This window comes from Haemorhous mexicanus, chromosome 19, assembly GCF_027477595.1.
Source record: "Haemorhous mexicanus isolate bHaeMex1 chromosome 19, bHaeMex1.pri, whole genome shotgun sequence".
NCBI lineage: Eukaryota > Metazoa > Chordata > Aves > Passeriformes > Fringillidae > Haemorhous > Haemorhous mexicanus.
Window position 1 is genome coordinate 8,356,454 of NC_082359.1, and position 20,714 is coordinate 8,377,167.

At 43.3% G+C, this 20,714-nt stretch overlaps 1 protein-coding gene across 1 annotated transcript in view; it reads left to right on the plus strand.

The window, feature by feature from the left end:
• GALNT9 (polypeptide N-acetylgalactosaminyltransferase 9) overlaps positions 1 to 20,714 on the plus strand; it is a 128,080-nt gene that overhangs the window by 54,490 nt on the left and 52,876 nt on the right. The window contains exons 5-6 of the mRNA XM_059863625.1: positions 4,434 to 4,631; positions 12,094 to 12,211. Of these exons, the coding sequence (XP_059719608.1) occupies positions 4,434 to 4,631; positions 12,094 to 12,211 (316 nt within the window). The remainder of the gene's footprint in view (positions 1 to 4,433; positions 4,632 to 12,093; positions 12,212 to 20,714) is intronic.

Consider the following 20,714-nt stretch of genomic DNA (forward strand, 5'->3'; position numbering starts at 1 on the left):
CTGTTCAAACTCACAGCCCTCCTTTACTGGCCATTACCTGGGGATCTTGGCAGGCAGACAAACAGCCCACCAGCAGTGCTGGCAGTGAGAGGGCACTGGCAGGGTCTGGGATTTCAGTGTTCCTGCAGATCTCACAGAGATGAGCTTGGGCTGAGCCTCTGGATACCCCATTGCTCTCTCTGCTGTCTTTTATAGGGCAGGACAGGCTGTGAAATCTCTCAGGTATGCAATGTTTAATTAAAAGGCTCTCCATTCTACATTTTTGCTAAGAGAACAGCTCTGGCCTGGATTTTCTCTTTCCATCTGTGACTCAGAGCCTACTTTCTCACTTGTGGATGTGAAAATATTTTGGAAATTAGGTAGCTGTGCAGTCTGTCCAGATACTCAATATTCCTGCTCCTAACACAGGCAGGGATGTGATTTTCACACATCTAGGTCCCAAGAGAGCTAGGAAATCACCTCCATGGGTGAGATGGGAGGTTTAGAAGATGAAGTTCCAGCAGTTGCTTTCATACCAATTTACTCCATAACCTTGGCATGGCACTTGACTTCATCTGTAGCCTGAGGGTAGAGAAATCAACTCTTGTTAAAGCAGCAATATCTTAAATATTTACATTTCTTGAGTGCAGGGGACTTAAACAGAACATCCATCACATGGACAGATGCCTCAGATTTCATGGAAGTTCAGAATCTGTGATTTCACATTAATAGGTTGGTAGAGAGTAATGGAATTTCATCATGCATTTTGACCCCAGCTGTTGTATTACAATCCAGAGATCCCCCCTTGTGCCATTCAGATGCAAAACACCAAGTTAGGTGGTAATAAATGTGAGCCACACAAATGGGAAAGCACAGAAATTCCTCAGGTGTAGAGTGACAGGTATGGTTTAGTGATAGTTTGTGTGAGAGCAGCTCCAGAGCTGGGAATGGATTGTTCTTCATATAAAGAAGAAAATGAGGTCCCAGGTTAGCATTTCCAGGACTCAAGTATTGGATTAACACAATCACAAATATGATTAAGGGCTAAAAACCAGTGTGACTGTTGAATATTTTCTTCACATTATTTCTCTAACCATTATTTGGGATACACTTCAGCAGTCCAATTTTAAGATGTCTTTCAAAGTAGCAGGCTAAATTCCCTTTATATTCAAAACAGGCTCCTCTGGAACATTATTAACCTCACCCAGTTTCAGTGTCTACATTATTATGAGAAGCATCTGACTATAAAAGTGCCAGCCTCTGCCTCTCTCTGCTGAGAATGAAAGTTTGAGGCAATTACTGTGCATGTGGGGGGTCCATTGCAGGTATCTGACATTAAGGGAGAAGAAATCCTTATCTTCTTTCAGCTTCTTCATTACACAATCTCAATCTACCCTACCAAGTAAAATACTTGAAAAATGAGCACCCCAGGAGGAACTGTAGAAGGGCCATGGAACCTCCAGGATGGTTTTGAGTATGATGGTTGAACAGCCTTGCTTTGTCTCAACACAAACGTGCCATTAATTGAGGACTTGAGGATTTGGTGACCAAAGAATTCCCAACAAGAGACATAAATTAGTTTGAAAAACTCCCAGTCTTTCCTTGTTTGTCAAAGACCTGCTTCCAGAATCAGACAGTAGTGAATGACAGAGTTTGATTCTTGCAAAGGAAAGCCATTTACAGATTTGTGCTTCAGAAGGCATGCAAGCAGCTTTCCCTCTTTGCAGGGCAGGTCTGGAAATCAGACCCAAACATAATAAATTTGTTCAACCCATGGGAGTCAAGAAAACAATTAGTGACACCTGTGCCTGTTGTCTGTGTTTTGAAATCCTTTGTTTCAGAGTTTAGAGGGAGAAGAGGAGCTTTATGCCCAAGGGTTTCTGTGTCCAGGCATGGAGTCACCAGACTTGTGAGGGCATGTCCATCCTTCTGTATTTTCTACTGCTGCTGAGCAGAGATAACAGGATGGAAAGAACAAAGCAGATTCAGCTTTTCTGCATTTTTCCCTGCTTTGTTGGATTTGCAAGAGTTTTTCTGCTACCCACACACAGTCTTTTAAAAACACTGGTTTTTAAGACTTAATCTCATCAATATAATCTCATCCTAATAATGGAAGTGGCTTACCCAGATCTGGTAGGTCACACGGGCTCTATGGGGGTGCACAAGTGTGGCCTAAAACCCATAGGAATTGAGAGTCTGAACCATGTACAGAATCTTCTGCTGGCCTAGAAGGACATTTAGGGTAACAGGCAAAATATGAGGTAACACTTGAAACCACAAAGGAGCAATTGTCTTCTGACCAACAGCAAAAGAAAGTGAGAAAGGATCAGTGTTCAAATCCTCCTACCTCTGTGAGTCTCAGCAAAGCACCATTCCCTTAAAGATCCATGTGAGAGCTCTGCAAATTTTTCAAAGCACATTTCAAGGGGAAACACACAAAGGAGTGAACCAGTGGCTCTTTCTAATACTGCTTTGAGGAACGATTTCCACCCTTATGTAAGTCTGCTACCTCTTCGGATCAGTTTCTCTGTAAATTCATAGCAAACTCTCAGACTACCTTGGTCAGAAAAGAGTGCTTGCACTGAAGCTTTTTACTTTCCTTTTGGGATGTAGCTTCTGTGGAAAGCACATTGATGTTTTAAAGCCTTTTGAAATGATTGAACATTTCCTGCAGTTTGCTGCTTTTGCACCATCTGGCACCTGAAATCTTCTCATCACCAAAGAGGTTTTAGAAGGCATAATGCAGCCACATTTGTCATTCAAACTAGGTGTGATGGGGTCAGTCTTGGGAAACAGGATTAAAATCTTTGAGCAACCTTCAGATTCCTGCAGCCCCTGGTGTGTGTTCAGGCCATGCCAGCCAGTATTTAATTGCTGCCAGGAATCCTGGTGGTGTAGCCAGTAGGAGACCATTTAGCTGCTATTGGTGATGGTGTCTCTCAACATTTGTCCATTGTGAAATGAATTAACAATCTCCAGGCCTCAGAATAAGTATTTGGTCAAATTTTGTGTTGTTAGGCTCTGGCACAGTTTCACAGAGGTGCTAATTAATCTCATAAATATAATCCCATACTAATAATGGCTTATCCAGATCAGGTAGGTCACACTGGCTCCATGGGGGTGCACAAGTGTGGCCTAAAACCCATAGGAACTGAGAGTCTGAGCCATGTGCAGGATCTTCTGCTGGCCCAAAAGGACAATTATGGTAACAGGCAAAATATGAGGTCAATTTGTGTTGTTTGGTGTCACTGTAGGACACGAAATAACAGGATGCACACACTGCTGTTTTCAAGGCAAAAAAAGGAAGTTAATTTTCTGACTTTAACATTTATAGATTTCTAAAAGTGACAGTGGATTGGAGGGTGACAGTGCCACCTCTCCAATGACACTGGACAAACTAAGAGTCTATCAAATTTCTCTTCTTCTGTAAAAGAATGCAAAACAATAAGTTATTTACAGAAAGTGTGTGAGAAAGTTTGTTACAAGAATGTAAACATCAGAAGGCTTAGAAAATCTTAAAAAATCAGGGTGACAGGCTCTGGCACAGCTTCACAGAGGTGGTAATTCCTGTGCAGGTGCTGTGTGCAGTGTTCCACACCAGCTGCAGTCCTGCAGTGTGTGGCTGTGATCTGTACCCTGTCCCTCCCTGCCCTGCTCTGGCTTTTCCATCTCACTGTGCTGTTGCTCACAGTGATTTATTAAAAAATATGGATATTGATCTAGTACCAATATCCAACTGTGATGGACAAAAACTCTCTACCAGTTTAAAGTTAGAAAGTGTGTGTTTATTGTGAGATAGCTCCCAAATACACACCGTGATGTACAGGTGATTACAGACTCCTTTTATCTATACAAGTATTGAATACCCAAAATACAAATGCATATTCAGAACTTTGGTACGTCCCATTCCCCACTTCGCTTTGTATGGTAATGAGTTCAAAAGCTATTAAGCATGTGTAGTTTGTTCCTTGAAATGGGTTGGTGGTCCCTTTCATGGGGAGGGGTCCCAAAATGAGGAAGTAAATGAAGTCTTCCTCATTCTGACCTTTCTACCTTTTCAATGCAAATATGACAAATGAACCCTTGGTAGAACTCCCATTCCACGTCGTCAATTGGTTTCAGAACAGAGGAGACCTACAAAAAAAATTGTCTTATGTTCCTAAAAGCTGTTTATCAGTTTCTATATTCTTCATTATAAACCCAGCTAACCAAACATTGTGTTGACAAACAATCAGTTATTAGCTAACTACCAACTCTTAACTTCATCAAGGCCTACCCATCTCTTACAATTAACTCCAATAAAGCTTATCTCTAACTAAAATCTCACCTCCTCTAAAATCTCTAAATTCCTTAAAGTTTAGGTCTCAACAGCATTAGAGAACCTCATGTTCCCAGCCTGCCAAGCAGGGATTCAGGATGGCAGTGACCCACTGTGCTGCTCTCGTTGCTCTCAGGGCGGAGCCGGCGCTGACGCGGATCAAGGAGGATCGCAAGCGGATCATCCTGCCCGCCATCGACAACATCAAGTACAACACCTTCGAGGTGCAGCAGTACGCCAACGCCGCCCACGGCTACAACTGGGGGCTCTGGTGCATGTACATCATCCCTCCACAGGACTGGCTCGATAAAGGGGATGAGTCAGCTCCCATCAGGTAAATCCCCCCTGCGCCGTCACCTGGGCAGAGCGGTGTTTCCATCCCGGCTGTCTGAACGAGTGTCGCCGCATTTCTCTTCACAGAGAAAAGCAAGGCACAGTTCTTCCCAAGAATATTTCTGGGTTTCACATTCTCTGAACCTCAGAGAATGAAAAAACAATTCTTATCTCATTAGCTGTGCCAATGTAGAATGCTAATGTGGAGATTGTTTGTCCGAAGTGATGGTGTTTTGTTTCCTTGGCCTATCAGGCGTGTGTGTGTGTCAGGACTGTGGGCTGACAGTCACGAGATTCTGTGCAGTGGAGTGCAGTTGAGTGCTGGGCAGATTCAGTTTAGATGTAATGTAATATAGTGGAATATAGTCTAGAATAATATAGTGTAATAATTAATTAGCCTTCTGATAAGAAGGAACCAGATGCATTCATCTCTCCCCCTCGTGGGGGGCAAGAATATCCACTATAAATGAGGCTACAGGCTTTGTGCAGGAATAACAGGATGAGACTGGGGAAAACTGATGGCTCCACAAAAGCTGTGGATGAGTGTGCTGCCTTTCAGAGCTGCCCCACAGTGCACAGGAGTACTCTGGCTCTGGGTGTGTGCTTCAAGCACATGTTCTGGCCATTAGCAGGATAGCAGGATCCTTTTCATCTCACCTTTTATTTTCCAGTGGGCTCTGGCCCATTGTGTGCATGAGAAACAAAGGTGTTGTGTGTGGGATTACAAAGAGGCTGGTTTCACTCCTGATCTGTGGGCAGCAGTCTTGGCCATCAGTCCAAACCAGAGCTCTCCTGGAGCATCACTAGGAGCTGTGTTTGGTTGGTTGGGTCAGTTTTTTTTTTTTTTTTGAGAACTTTGCACATGTTCAGAGTTTCCCTACTGGTTGAATTTTAAAACAAGCCCACACCAGACTATGCAGTCAGTGTCGATTTACTTTTCCCTACAAGAGAACATTGTACCTTACAGAAATGAAATTTTCTAAGGAAAGGCCATTACAGGAATTGTGAAGGTGTCTCTGAGAATTGTTACAGTGGGAAAACTGGAACTGATGTGAAAAGGGCTTTCTCTCCCCTCCATTTGAAAATTCACATCTCCTAGCCTTTCATCTCCAGTGCAGATGTTTGTCTAACAGCTCCTCTGGGACATATTGTGCTGGGTTAAGGGTACTGCTGTTACCAGCTCTAGAAATAAATGCTAAAAAATTTGAAGCCTAAGCATGGACTTTAGGATGCTCTTATTTTTAAGACTTCTTAAGAAGGACACAAATTACCAGCTTAAAGTCATCTTCATTTTCTGGTATATTGGCATCATCTTAAAGCAAGCTAAAACTCTGCTGTATGGTCCCAGTGTGGGCTTGGCAGAGGAGCTGATGTGCTTCCCTTCCAGTGCAAAGCTTGAGTTGCCAGATCCTGAAAAGTTCAGCCAAGCACTTCCAACAGCACACTCACCTGAAAAAAATGCCAGTGATCCTTTGGAAGTGAAAAGACCCTGACACACTGATCACATTTCTCAGTGGTCAGAGGGATGGGACCACCTCACAGGATCCTTCCCTCATGAAGAGCAATATTTTAATCTGTATTTCACCAAGTGTTGCAAATTGTACTCAGGTTCATTCTCATGCTCTGTGACTGCAGAACAGAGCTATACAGAAATATTAACCTTATTTACTGCAGGACAGCACAGTCCATCATCACTGACCTTTTGCTTGGCTTGAAACCTCAATAAGCAGGGAAGTAATTACTTAGGAAATCAGTTTTCCTGGATAACATGCCCTGCTTGCCTCACATTGTTTTAAAAGTGCAGATGTTTTATACCTGTTTCACTCAGCCCTGAGAAAGTTTATTGATAAAGGAAAATTACTCACCCAAAGCTTTCACTCCTGAAAGGTTTTGTGCACTTCATGACTCACAATTTATATGTGAAATCATTGTAGTAATTTTCCCATGGATTGCTCCAGTATTTCAGTATCTCCTGTTCTGGAGACAATGATCTCATAACAGATAAGACTGAACTAAGAGGTTAAACCTCAGCAATAAAGGGCCTGATTTACCATGGACTTCCCTCAGATTTATGTTCAGGCTCTTGCTGGTGCCACACTGGCTCTGAGTTGGGCTGACACAGAAGTGAACCAACTCAATCCAAAATCAAAAACTCCAATCCAAACTCAAGCACTGAGCAGTGTTAAAATCTGATGCACATGAGTAGTTGGCTCCCAAGAGCAGTGATTTTATTCTGAACCTGAATAAAGAAACCCTGCAGTTCAACAGTGCAGAAACTGCCCAGAGACAGATGAGACAAGCAGCAGAAGGAGGAGAACACCCAACCCTGGCTGGCAAACATCAGGAGCACTGACACACTGCCACTGCCCAAGCATCTCCTCTGCAAAGTAACAATTCCATGCCCTAAAAGGCAGAAGCATCCACCATGAACACTTCCCTGTCTCCCTGGGCACAAGTTCTTTGAAGGCAGGGATTTAGGAGAGCAGAGCATCCCCTTTGTGGCCACACTGCAGTGTGTGCTGAGGAGTCTCTGAAGCCCCAGCACCTGCATGGGTTGGCTAAAGCCAACCCTGTTTGGCTGTTGTGTTGTTCCTGCTTGTGGAGATGTAATGTGATTTTGTGGCTTTTAAGTGATATGCCAGTGTAATTATGGTAGAGGAAAGAGTGACTGTGTGAGTGTTATTGATGGAAACAATCAGGAGGTCTGTCCTTGGGACTGAGATTTGAAAGTGGTCATGGTGGGAACTTACTTGCTGTGGAATATTTAAAGAGTGTTTTCAGAAGGAAGGCAAAGTCAGGCTAGTGAGCAACTTTTAAAAAAATCTCAGATGTGACTTGGTTTGGTACAGGTTTTGGTTTTGCAAGCAGCTTTCCAAATCACATTTTGCAACCATGATTCCTGTTTCAGTCCACTTTGCAAGACAGAAACTGTGCACTTTGATGGTGTTTGAATCCATGTGTCTGTCCAGTGCATTCAAAAGATTGCAAAGCTGCTCACTAGCATGAAAACTGCAAGTCCTTTTAGTCCTTGCTACCACTGTCCCTCTCAAGGCTTTGTTTGACCCTGTTTTCAGCTAGCAGTGGATTTGGTTTGTGCTTCTCTGTGTGTTTTGTGAAAGAAAAGTCTGGTAACAAATAACCCTGTGACTGGCTTTGTGGTTGGTGTAGCTGGATACTTTCTGCCAGATCTCCAGAGGGATTAGAGATTTTCAGCATTAAAGAACATGTGTACCCTGGTATCAGTGAGGATCAGAGCCCTGGCATTTCTCCTGCTTGCACTGTATGAATAAATATCACCAATGTGCAGAATTGGGTGAGGCACTTGGAAAGCAGGGCCCAATTCTGTTTTCTTCTGGGACTACACAAAAGATGTGCTTCTTTCCTAAGAATTTTTCTATTTTAAGCCTGATCCTCTAATTTCTAGAGCACTGACAGTGATTCTACTCAGCCTTGCTGGGAAAGAGCAGCAACTGTCCCTCAAGCCAGCGGGTCATTCATGGGCAAGTCATGTCAAGTGTGCACCATAAAATGTCACATCAGCTGTTGTGAGCTAAGTGACAAAGGGGACATGGCCTTGAAGTGCTAACAAAGGTAAAGAAATAGCAAGAACAAGGTGTCAGATTTTGTAAAGATTGCTGATGCACTTTAAAGTCGGTTCTTTCTTCCCCCCACTACGTTTATTCTCTGAACTCCAGAACAATTGATCCCTGCTTCTGCAGGCAATCCATTTTCCATGTCTGACATTTGAGATGGAAGATGGCTGTAAGGTGAAGATTTAAATGAGGATTGTTATTTTGACACGCTGTGTCCATCACGTCATTTTCCATTCGTGTTCCTGCGAGCACGCTGCCCAAAAATGTCCTTAACATCTGGCCCCACACTGTGTAACAAAGGATCTGTTTCAGAGGGCTTCTGCTGAATTTGACTATGCATTGAAACAAGCTGGCTTTTTTAATGCATGCTGTATTTTTTTTTTTCCTGGATTTTGGAACAGCAAGGAAGGTTTCTGGTATTCTGAACTCTGGCTCTGCCTTGTCTTCCCTCACCTGCTGTGATTATGATGGACTGCTCTGCATTTGATTTCTTGATCAGCAGCCACTAACATTAGAGTCATTAGTCAGCCTCACCCCGCCAAGCACTGCACAGCTTTCCATTTTATCTTCCTCCAGCAGCAGTGGTGCATTTCATTGTTGCATATGTTCTCACTTACTGCTTTAATATGCCATAGCTTGCTACCAGTAGGGATGTGCATGTACATGCACTGCATCAGCTGCTCCAGAGAGTGCCAGTGCCTTGCTCATGGACATAAATTAGAGTTTGATGTGCCCCCAGTGAAGTGCTTTGTGCTGCTGCTTCTATCTGGGAGTGTGTGTGCCCATCTCATGTGCAAGTCAGGCCCCATGCTGGTCTGCAGTAACAATAATGATGAAGCCAGTCTGAGCCCTCACTGCTCTGGGAAGAAATCCACCTGAGCTCAGGAGGTAAAGTCTTTCATGATAAACCATGCTGCCATGTAATAATAAAACTGGGGAGTGTTTATTGACTGCTCAGAGCCATCTTTTCAGTTTCTGGTTCACAGGAGCCTGTAACAAAGCAGTTTTGTTTTTATTTGTCCAGGTTCTGATGGGTGTCCTGCCTGTGCCAAAAAATTTACTTCCACAGGGCATCAGAGAGTTATTCTGCATCCCTATTTGCTCTGCCTTTCTAGATAAGCATTAGCTTGTCATCTTGTCTTTTTTTTCCCCCCCTCTTTCTTCTGAGCAGCAAATCTGTCCGTGAGTTCTGCTCTCAGGGCCTGGTGTGACTCTTTCTTGCAGAAGACATGAGCTGTAAGAAAAATAGAAATGCTTCTGCAGGTACCATGCAGGTTTCCCCACTTACATGTCAGACCAGGGCTGAGGTGCTGCTTAAGAACCTGAATCAAAGAAACATCCTGCTGGGAGAGGTGGAACATTCAGAGACAGGATGTGTGATGTGTCATTTGAAACTCCTGGTCTCTCTCATTATGCCTGTATATACACATTTCTGCTTATATATTTATTTATGGTTCTATTTGTGTTTGAATTTATGTCTTTAATGTGTTTGTCAGTTTTCCTGGAAATTGTAGTTGGCTGCTCAGGAAACTGTTTCAAATGTGACCTGATTGCATTGTGCACATATGTATATATAAATATATATATATATATATATAAATACATGCTGGCATAAGGCAGGAGAGAAGGATGCATAAGGCAGAGGAAGACTGCCTGTACCACGTGCAGTACAGTCCCCATCCCTTTCTCCTTCACTGGTTCTTGGTGAAGCCCCCAGGCATCTCCCTTCAGTCAGGGGAAGGAGGGGGATGCACCTGGCTGGAGAAATGGGCATCAGCACCTGCTGGAATTTTACCAGCAGAGCTGTGCTCCTGGAGATCTCCCTGACACAAACCAGTCCTGACTCAGACCTGCAGCACATGCCTTTTTCCCTGGCCAGTGTGCCCCATCCCATGGCAGGCACTGCCCTCCCCACACAGGGCCTCTCCTCCTGCTGCAGGGAGGGAGGGTTCACCACCAGGAACCTCTCTGTGCTTCCTCTCTTTCCCAGGGCATTCCAGAGAAATGTTTCTCTCATGTCTCCCTTGCTACAGCAGTGCTGTCAGGAAATTCCCCCAAACTGACTGTGCTGTATCTTTCTCCAGTGCAGAATCAATACAACCCTAGGCTGCATTTTAAGCTTTTAGCTGCAAAACCCATTTTGCTGTGTTCCCCACATTATCCTTTGAGTGCTCCTGTTGATTATCATTAATCCTTATAACACCCTCCATTGTGTCAAGGAATATTCCACAGATCAATTAAGTTTCACAACACCTTTGAGGTGCTGGCAAAAAATAGTGCACTTCTAATTGCTGCTTTCTCCTTCCAGAAGTGTCTCCATTTTTCTAGAGAGTGCATGATGGAGGGAAAAGGAGGTTAATAGGTTGTGCTCTGAAGCTGTGAAGTGCTGGGGCACTCCCCTTCTCATGTGCTGCCCCTGGGGCAGTGAGCAGGGGGTAAGAGGGGCTAACACAGCTGCTTTGGCTCTTGTGGCCATTTCCAGCTTTCAAGATAAGTCTGCTGCACTGCACTAAAAGTGGTGGATGTACTGGAGTATTTCAGGTACTGGGAAAACCCAGTTCTAATGCCAAGTGAGGGCCTGGAGCTTAATTCAAGCACATTTTTTGAGAAGTTTTTCTGATGTATCAGCGTGACTCTGTAGTCCAGTATAAAATTATAAAAGCTGGATGTGGTTCTTTCTGTCATTATTCTGCTGTTGCTAACTCCTGAAAACATTTTTTTTTTTCCTGAAGAAGCTGTGAAAGCTTGTGAGGTCTAGATTTGAATATATATAATAAGAAATAAACCCTAGAAGGGAGAGAGGGAGTAGCAAAGACTCAGTGGCATTTGTTTTCTGAGTGATGATTGTGTAGTTGCATCTAAAATGTATTTCCCACCCCTGTTCAATTAACAGCTCAGGCTCTTAATGGACAGAGCCTACAGCTGCAGCAGTCCATCCCCCAGAGAGAGGGATTCCAGCACCTGAGAGCAGTCTGCAAAGCCTGGCAGTGCCATCAGAAAGGGAGGAGATGTCCTCATGGGAGCATCCTACTGCTGTAGGGAGCTGCCTCCTGAGGATTTCTGTGGGGGAGACAGGCTGGAAAAAGAATGAATCCAAGCCCAAACTAGCATCTCAGTTTTGCAAAGCAGTGGTGCCTTGATCCAGTGAAAGCCTGTGTTTAGTTTGGAATACATGAAAAGGAAAATGAAGAAAGTGGTGTGTGTTTCTTCCCCCACCTCCTTCCCTCTTTTATCTTGGGTAAAACTTAAAAAATATACCTGAAATATTCCCTCCAAGGCTTATTTCATTGCAAAGGTACTGAATTTCCTTACCTTGGTTGTATCCTCCTTTCATTTTAGTTCCAAGACCAAATTTATTCCTTGTTAGCCTAAGATATGCTTTTCAGTGGTACAAGATGTGAAATCAAGATGTACATAGGATATGTCTCATCCTGGATACAGGAGAGCTCTCAGCTTTTTTAGGCAAATCTGTTTCCAGGCTTGCCTCTGGGAAATATAATCAGGAAGATGCAATTCATCAAATAACTTGAATTTATAAATGCAAAGATCCTGGTGTATAAATATATGCATCAGCAGAGGATGGAAGTGCCCAGCCAGGAGCATCCAGGGCCCTGTGTGGTTTTTGTAGAGCTTTGAGACCACTTCTGCCTAGAGAATGATTCCACAGAAAGTCTTCAGAAATTACAGCACAAACAGAGAAGAACTGGAATTTCTTGCATACCTGAAGTGCCACGTGATTGATGCTAATAGGTAAATTTAGAATGTAAACTTGAAAACAAAGAACTGTTTAGTCTGTGTACATTTGTTATGAGCTGAGGTCTGTAAGAGCTAATCAATGGCTCAATTTTTTGCTTTGATCTCTCTGTGCAGGACACCAGCCATGATTGGATGCTCCTTTGTGGTGGACAGAGAGTATTTTGGTGAGATTGGCCTGCTGGACCCTGGCATGGAGGTCTATGGAGGAGAAAACATCGAGTTAGGCATGAGAGTGAGTAACAAAGAGACTCTGTGCATGTGCAAAGGGTGCTGGGCAGCTTGTGGCCCAGCAGAGCTGCTGTCTGACTGATGGGCTGTTGTGCTGGAGTAGTTGATGCTGCAGCACTATCTGGAAGTGCCAGTGCCAGTAAATGAATGTTCCTGTGGGCCTTGAGAGAACTGAATATGCTTTATTGGAATATGCTTTATTGGAAGATGCTTTATTGGTTCATCCTGTCAGTGTCTGAACCCAAGGAGAAAGGTTTTCCCCTTTCCCAGTATCTTTCCTGGTGCAAACAGCCACTCCAAGCCTCCATGTGCTCATTGCCCTTAGCTGAGGTTGTACATTTGTGCTCTGACAGATGCAACATCTACACAAAACTAAGGCCAGGCTGGTAGAAGTCATTTGTAATGTTCATCACACACATTATGAGTGCTGGGATATTTTACAACTCTAGGGATCCTCCTTGTAGAATAAGAATGCAGGGTGCAGGTGTTCAATCCTGTTGGACAGGTCAGTGTGAAGTGTGGGCAGATGACTTTGGAACATCAGTCCCTGTGGCCTGGACCTAAAGGAGGTTTGACACCTGTGATCCCTTGCCCTTGGTTTCAAGGTGGAGCTTTCCAGCAAGTCCTCCTGAAGCCCAAGGAACATGTCTTTGCTTAGCATTGAAAATTAGGCCACCTAATGTTGCATGAACAGAGTTCCTTCATTATAAAGCTGACTGTTTAATTATTTTCCCTTTACTCTTTGTCCCCTGCTTCCCAGTAACACGTCCCTGGTGCATGTAATGTGCTCATTAAAGCATATATTCTGCTCATGGTGAAACATTGAACATCAAATTAGTCCATTCTTTATCTGGCTCTCCTTTTTCCTAAAATGGCTACAAACTCCTTCACACCATTGGACTGAGAAGGAAGGTCACTGCTGCAAGAGTTTATTTTCACATATGGGTGTGTATTTGTTATTCCAGCATTGCAAGAGGGATGGGGTTTGTAATGGGACTGTGTGAATACACTGCTTATGCTTTAAGGTTCAGAATTCACAGAGGGGACAGAAAAACTGCTACCACAAATCATCCAATTTTCCTTAAGAGGGTCAGGCTATTACCAGGATTGTGTGAGCTTTCCTTTATCATTGAGCAGGGCTTTGAGCTGTTTGAAGCTTTTTCCACATGGCTGCTCCCAGAATAGATTGAACACTCTGGCAAAACTCTGGCGTGGTTGATGAATAAGGCTCCTCAGAAATCTGAAAGCTGTCGCTCTTCCTTAGGCCAGGAGAACTTGCTGAGTACGATTAGAGCTCCTGGTAAACAGAGGCAAAGGTTTTAATAGGATTATGAAATGGCACTTGCTTGAAGAGACAAGGATTTGAGGTGAGTGGGGATGGGTTTTCAGGGATAGGGAACCTGCCAAAGCCTGCAGAAAGCTTGGATCTAGGAACCAGCTCGTTTTCTTTGGGTTTTATTTTGGATGGGGGCTTTTTTTTTTTGCCCTATAAGAAAAGCTAACCCTGCTGTTTGGAAAAGGTTTTATGAAAGTACAAGAGTATGATTTTGTTGTGAAATGAGTTGTGTGTCCATAGCACAGGCCTGTTACTCTGTGTTTCCAGCCTGGTAAGTAATATACAGTGTCTGCCTCCTAATTTGCAAATCCTATGTGTGATCCCCTCCTGTGAGTCTTTCAGAGCTGTCAGAAACTAACAGTGTGAAAATGCACAGGAACCTTCTCCCTTCTCTCTAGGCTATTTATAAAACCACTGTGAATTTACCAAGTTGGGGTTTTTTAACTCCAGAACCTCCAAGAAAATTGCAAAAAACTCCCTTCTTTCCTGAGGCCTGGTGCAGTGACCCATGCAGGGATATTTGGTGCCTCCCCCCACCTGCACAGAGGGATGCTGTTGACCATGTGTGACTGCTTGTGTGAAGCAATGAAAGACAGAAAAAGGAAGGAATACATGAATGAATAAGTAAAGAACAAATATTAATATAATAATAAATAATAAGATGTAGGGAAAGGGGTGGCCCATGCTTGGCTGCAAACAGTCCCTGTTTGAGATAGCTGTAACATTAATCCTTTTCTACTTTTTTGAAAACTGTTATCATGTAATGCTAAGAGAAAAGGGATTAGGCTTGGAGTGTCTGAAATAGATTACATTGCATCTAGTGAACTCTTGTTTAAATTGTTTTAATAAAGTGAAATAGGGAAACTCAGTGAAACTAATGAGCTGATTTGGGAGGATACTGTTTGATAACCCAGCTAATTCCCATGAAATCTATTGTTGATTAAAAAATTGTGACCTTGGGTATTCCACTGTTGGCTTTGCACTTTTCAAAATTCCACAGATGGAACTATTTAAATAATTAACCCAAGAGATTTTCTGTATTGAGAATGAATAAGCAGTGCAGCAAGAGACTGGGGTTGCCTGCTATGCCTATTGAAGGTATTTAGGGCTCTGCAGCTCTTTTTTAAACTCCAATTATTTTTTGAGTATGTAATGGTGGTTAGAGCTGCAACATTCTCCTGATGGGGTGGCTTCACACTGAAGCCAATGTCTGTTTGCCAAGAGAGGGAAATTCTGGTTTGGTTGACAAAAACCACCAACTGTTCAGGGAAATAAAGGGGAAATGGACACATTTGCAGGCTTGTGAAGTAAGGAAATGGATGGACACTTACATAATGTCACCTTGTACTGTATTTTTTAAAGGTGGCAATTTCACCACCAGGAGGATAAATTGGGGGAACTCTGTTAGGACAAATGGTGCTATTCTCTCACTGTTCTCCAACCAGCTACTGAAGCTGATGGGAGTTATTATTAGCACCTAAACACAGGAAATTACAGCATCCAGTCTTGGCTGACTCCTCTGTGGATGAGCTGCCCTTCATGAGCACAGGCTGAAGAAGGCACTCAGAATTCAGGGTAGATCATCTTTGCTGCTCCTGAACACCCAATGGTCTCTCTGACCTGTAGTAAGTGCAGAGAGATGTCCCAAAAGGAAGAGAAACTCAAGCAGTGCTGGAATGTGGAGGCAGACAGGGATCCCTTTAAGTCAGGGTCCCAAATTATGACCCTGTAAGAAGCTGCATGCTTTGCAAGCATCATGTGAGCTCCATTCCTAGTGGGAGCTACAGACACACTTAATTATTTAGAAAGGGATCATATAAACATTAAAAGCCTAGTTTATGATTTAACCTAATACAAGCAGTTTATGATGCATCTTTTTATAGTGAGTCATTAATCATTGCACTAAGGATCCTTCTCTTCCTCTGGTGCTCCAGTGATAAGGTGAATGAATTGCTGTTCTTTTTACTTTGTGCCCATCAGCTGTAATGGTGGGTGGAAAGAGATCAAGCATTTATTTTAAAGGATGCTGCAGCAGAAATTAAGTTCTGCTTCCACCATTAAGAATCCAAACAAATTAAATTTTAAAAAATACGTTGTCACGTTGGTAACTGCAAGTAAAACTTTTCTTTTATGGCCAGCATCAGGCTGCTCTCTTGTCAGTAGCCCTGAGTCACATCAGCAGGTGTGTCCCAGGTAGCTTTGGCCAGTTTTGTGGCACTGTCAGTGGAATGTCTCTGGGAGCACAGAGCTCCTCAGGACTGGAAGGAGCTGACCCCAGCCAGGATGCAGCTCAGACCCTGTGTGCTCTCTGCTGCTGTGGTTTAGCTGCTGATGGAGGCCAAGCTGAAATAACAGGTTGTGTAAACAGAAATGCAGTCCCACTTCTGCTTACACAAGTACTGTAAAAAAACTCATGATGCAAATGCACCAAAATCTCTTGATGAGGAAATGAAGCTCGTTATCTAATGGACTTCCATCCACAAGCACATCATTGTACTTTCCCAACTTCTGTTACATGCCCTGCCTTTACTTTCTTTAAAAATAGATGAACTACATTTTTTCTGAGCAGAAATGCTAATGGTGGATTGTTGAGTAGTGAATTTTTGACCTCATTTTATTACCTTTAGCTAAAGAGATTTAGATTCCTTTGAGCAGTCAGTGTTTTAAATGCAGATTCCAGACTGGTATGCTGTAATAAAAATGTCACAAGGTTTATGTATAGCAAACTTTAATTCTGAATTCTGGACAATGCTTTTTGCTCTGTGTGATTCATGAAGCCAGGTCCCCAGTCTTAGAGCTAAACAGAAACTCAGTTCTGGTGAGTTACTCCAAATTCCAGCATTTTTTCACATGTGCTGTGGTAAAATACAAGTGAAAATTGTACAAAAAATAGAGGTTAATCAAAGTGTCTTATTATGGTGAATCTGAAAATGCTTCATTTTTATTTGGACCTTTCCCAAGCTGTAATTTTTAGTATAAATTAATTCAGTTTTGACTTAAAAGTCTTAAAGCCTTTTAGTTCAAAGACATTTAATCACTTGAACTGTGTTAACAAAACCCCACAGTTGCTGACATCTGAAAAAGTAGTGTGCTCTGTCCTCAGACATGCCTATTCACATTGGAGTGCAATAAATCAGCATTTTCAGCATGAAGTTAAATGCTATTAAAATGTTTCTGAGCAGTTCTACACTGCCTAAGCAAAATCCTGGTAAGGGATGTAATCTGCTGGTATTGGAAGTTGCCCCAGTGCTTAGGCTGCAAAGATCTCAGTGATAAATCTCCCAGGTCTCACCCTCCAGATCAAGTGTGTGAGTAAAGGGTCCCCTTTTTCCATCCCCAGTTTAATTTAGCAGTTTCTTAGGTATCTCCTAAGGTAAAGGAATGCTAAGCTTGTGGAGCCAAGCATGAAGAAGTCATGAAAGGATTGAAGTGTAGTGCCTGCATTCCATGAATTCCCAGCTCCCTCCCCTCTTCAGAGCAGGAACTGGAGCAGCTGGTTCTGTGCTGATGTGCAGAAGTGATGAGCCAGGCCCTCAGCATCTCCTGATTCCTCTGGAGCTGCACAGGTTCAGGCAGGATGGGATCAGGAATTTGTGTCCAGCAGTCACAGCTTCTGTCTGGAAATGGAGACAGACTTTGAGGCAAGAGAAGGAGCCCCTGCAGGTGTTAAACCCCAGCCTGCTGAGCCCTGGAGACTCTAAAAGCAGCCAGAGTCACCAAAACCCACCCAGAGTCACCACTGGTGGCTGCCCATGGCCACAGTGTGCAGTGGGCAGCTCCATGGATGCAGAGGGCAATGTCTGTGCTCCCAGCTGGGAGGGAGCTGCCAGCACTGCCAGGGACTCTGGTCCAGCCCCAAAACAGATCCAGGGAGAAGGTGGGAAAGCAGGTGAGCACAGGCTGATTGCAGTGATAACCAGCACTGGGACAGGGCTCAAATGTCTGACCTCAGCCACATTTGACAGCAGAGGGTTTCCTCTGTAAGGGTCTTCCCCACATGAAAGAACAGGATGTGCAGACAGTGTAAAGCAGAGCCAAGCAGCTAAAACAGCCCTGGGCCTCTTCTGATGAAGGTAAGAGTTCTTGGGTTTTTCTCTGACCAGGTTATTAATATAGTCTTAATTGGACTTTTAATGGGATGTATGATCCTGGTTTTGGGGACAGAACCCAAATCCCTGTCTGCAATTTCTTTGAACCATACTGTCCTCTTTTATTTTCTTTCTTATTTCCTTCATTATTTTTCTTTTTAATAAAATAAGGATGACTTTAACCTTGCATGAGAAACAATGGTTTCATCAGAACACAGCACAGTGGTGCTGCAGCAGGAAACTGCCAGCACAGAACAGGACTGGAGCTTGTGAGCACCCTTAAAAAGCCTCTCTAAAGTGGGAGCCTTGGAAAAGGCTCAGAAAAGAGCATCTGGCCATTTGGCTCCTGTATCACATCATGCTCCATCGAGTGCAACATTTTATGTTACAAACTCTTTCATGTACCAGGACATTATCAAAGCACAGGGCTGGAAATTTCAGAAAGAGATCAACAGCAAAAGAACTGAGGGGAAAAAGAATGATTCCTTAGTCTTTGCCACTTTCTTCTCAGCCCCTTTGCTGCAGGTTTGATCTCAGTCTAACACGTGTTCCTCTTCAGAGGCAAGTGTGAACTGGATGAGGAGGGGGGGAATGAAGAGGAGAGTGTTAATTGAGATTGAAATAGGTTTCACTTGCCTAATGATGAGTCTGAACCAAACACTAGAGATGAGCTACAGCTGTTCAGAAACTTTCTGATACAACATATTTTGTGTTGCAAAAGAACAGCTCGTCCAGAACTCCAAAAGGTCTGTAGAACTCTAAATTTTGATGCTGATTACTGAAAGCTTGGCTTGGGCTGTTTTGGACCCATAGGTGCCCAACTATCAGTCTTTAGCTTGGTCCCAGCACACCAGGCAAAAGATTTCTTTGAGTTTTTCTGGAATAATTTTGAATCTCTCTCAGAACCCTTAAAAAAATGAAAAACCAGTTCTGTGGAAAGCATCCTTTTTCCACACAAAAGGAAAGCAGGATGTGAAAGTGATCCAGGATACCAGCTGTTCCCAGAGTGAGGGATGCCCCTTTCCTAATTGACTTTTTGAGTAGCTCCCCAGCTGGTTCTCGGGTTTTTTTGGGGATGAGAGGTTTAATCAGGAATCTCTAGGAAATATAAAGAGCTCTCAAGATGGGAGGAGTCTTTTCAGCCCAGATTTCTGTAGCTGGAGCAAAGATTTGGCTTGGAGTAGTGTCCTGTGTGCTCATCCCCAGCCCAGCAGCCTGGGTAAGTTCTGGAGGAGCCCAGTGGACGTGTGGGTCACAGCCCAGACTGCTCCCCTTGGCAGTGACCAGGGCCAGTGACCTCACTGGCAAAGTGCTTTGCAGCCTCAGGGCTGAGCTCCTCCAGGCTGAGTGCAGGTCTGGAGGTGGGTTGTAGGTATTTAACTGCACAGCTGAGGTGTTACCCTTGCAGGAGTGTTCAGGTCACCATTCTTCATGGTGTTAAACACAGAAGTCATCACCATTGGCAAGTGGAAGTGTTTTTGTCACGGGAGCATGAGGGTAACAGAGCTGATCTTTGAGAGCTGTAGGCTTGGAGGGTTAAGAGTTGTGGGGCCAAGGTTTGCTTGGCTCTGTTTTAATTCTGCCTGGGAGGCTTTGCAAGGTGATGTGACATTTTCTCGCTGTACCATTTTTGGTCTGCTAAAGAAATCTCTAAGTGACTAATAATTATCCTTGCACTAGTGTTCACCTGAATAAGGCAGAGCATGTTGGGCTGACCTGTGTGACAGGTACCTCTGAGCTGAAGAGCAGGGAAGGATTAATTCATGTAGCTGTGTTGTTGTATAAAGGTCCACTCCTTGGTGCCAAATTTATCATTATCTGCATTGTGTGTAACACATGAAAAAAAGGCAGCTTAACACTGTGCTTGAAAAAGAGCATTTTGTGCAGAAGGCAGCAGCAGATTAGCCAGCAGTGAGAGGTGAGTTGGTGCTTCTCCTCCAAAGAGCTCCCAGAGGAGTGAGACCTGGCACCTCCTCTGAGAGGAGCCAGAACAGGGAACCAGATCCTTAGCTGGCCAAGCACAGACAGGAAAAAAAAAACTTCATTAAAATAATTAAAGCCACAAAATTTCACGATGCTCTTAAATTTTGTTTTCTACACAGGAAAAATGGGGAAACAGGTTGGCTGAAATGTTTTATTAGCATGTTTATTGTAACCCAGCTCTGTGTGTAGTTTCACTGCTGGCATGCTGCAGCCCAGTCTAGATTCACATAGATAAATTCCCTCTGCATCCTCATATGTCATTGTTTCTCTTCCATGAATATCAGATTAGATTTCATGGCAGTGTTAGACATATATTTAACGTGCACAAAGGCATTGGTCAAAATGCCAATTGCTTTCCATTGGTAGCTTTCTTTCAACATAATGGAAAGGTGTTAGCTATTTAAAAGAGAGGGAAAACAAACACAAAGTGACATAACTGTCATTTCTATTTGTACTCTAGGCTTAGAAAAAGCAGATCTCACTGAAAAATCATATTTAATATGACATACAGAATTTATAGCATGAGAAATGCAGCCAAGGAGAACCCAGAGAAGCAACAAAATCCATTTGCAAAATCTGTTTTGGGTGCAACTGCATATCACATAGTCAAGTGTTTTGACTGTGATAAAATAATTTATTCACGTGTTTTAGTAAAACTGTAGCTGCATATTTCTACCTAAAATGCCACAGATTTCCTCTGTGTCTCTGAGAGAATGTCATTTGCACAAATACCTTCCTATCAGAAGAAAAGCAAAAGATTCAATAGCCTCAGAGCAGGTCTTTGTAATTCCTGGCATGCCCTGAGGAAGCAGGTAAATGAGTTTGGTTTGATTTAACCAAGGGGAAACTGAGGCAGAAGGCTCCAAAGATGTCCCCACGGGATGTCTGAGAGTCATCTGATGGCTGAGCCAGGCTGAAACTATTCAAAACAAACTTTATTGTATTTCTCTACTAATTGGTCTGAATTCAAAGCCTGAAATGATTACTGGAGGTTACAGCACCTGCATGCATTATAAGAACTGCACTCAAAATTCCTGTGTTCCTTTGGAGCCTGATTGAGTGAGAAAAGGACAAGGATGATGGATTTCAGAAGGAATGAG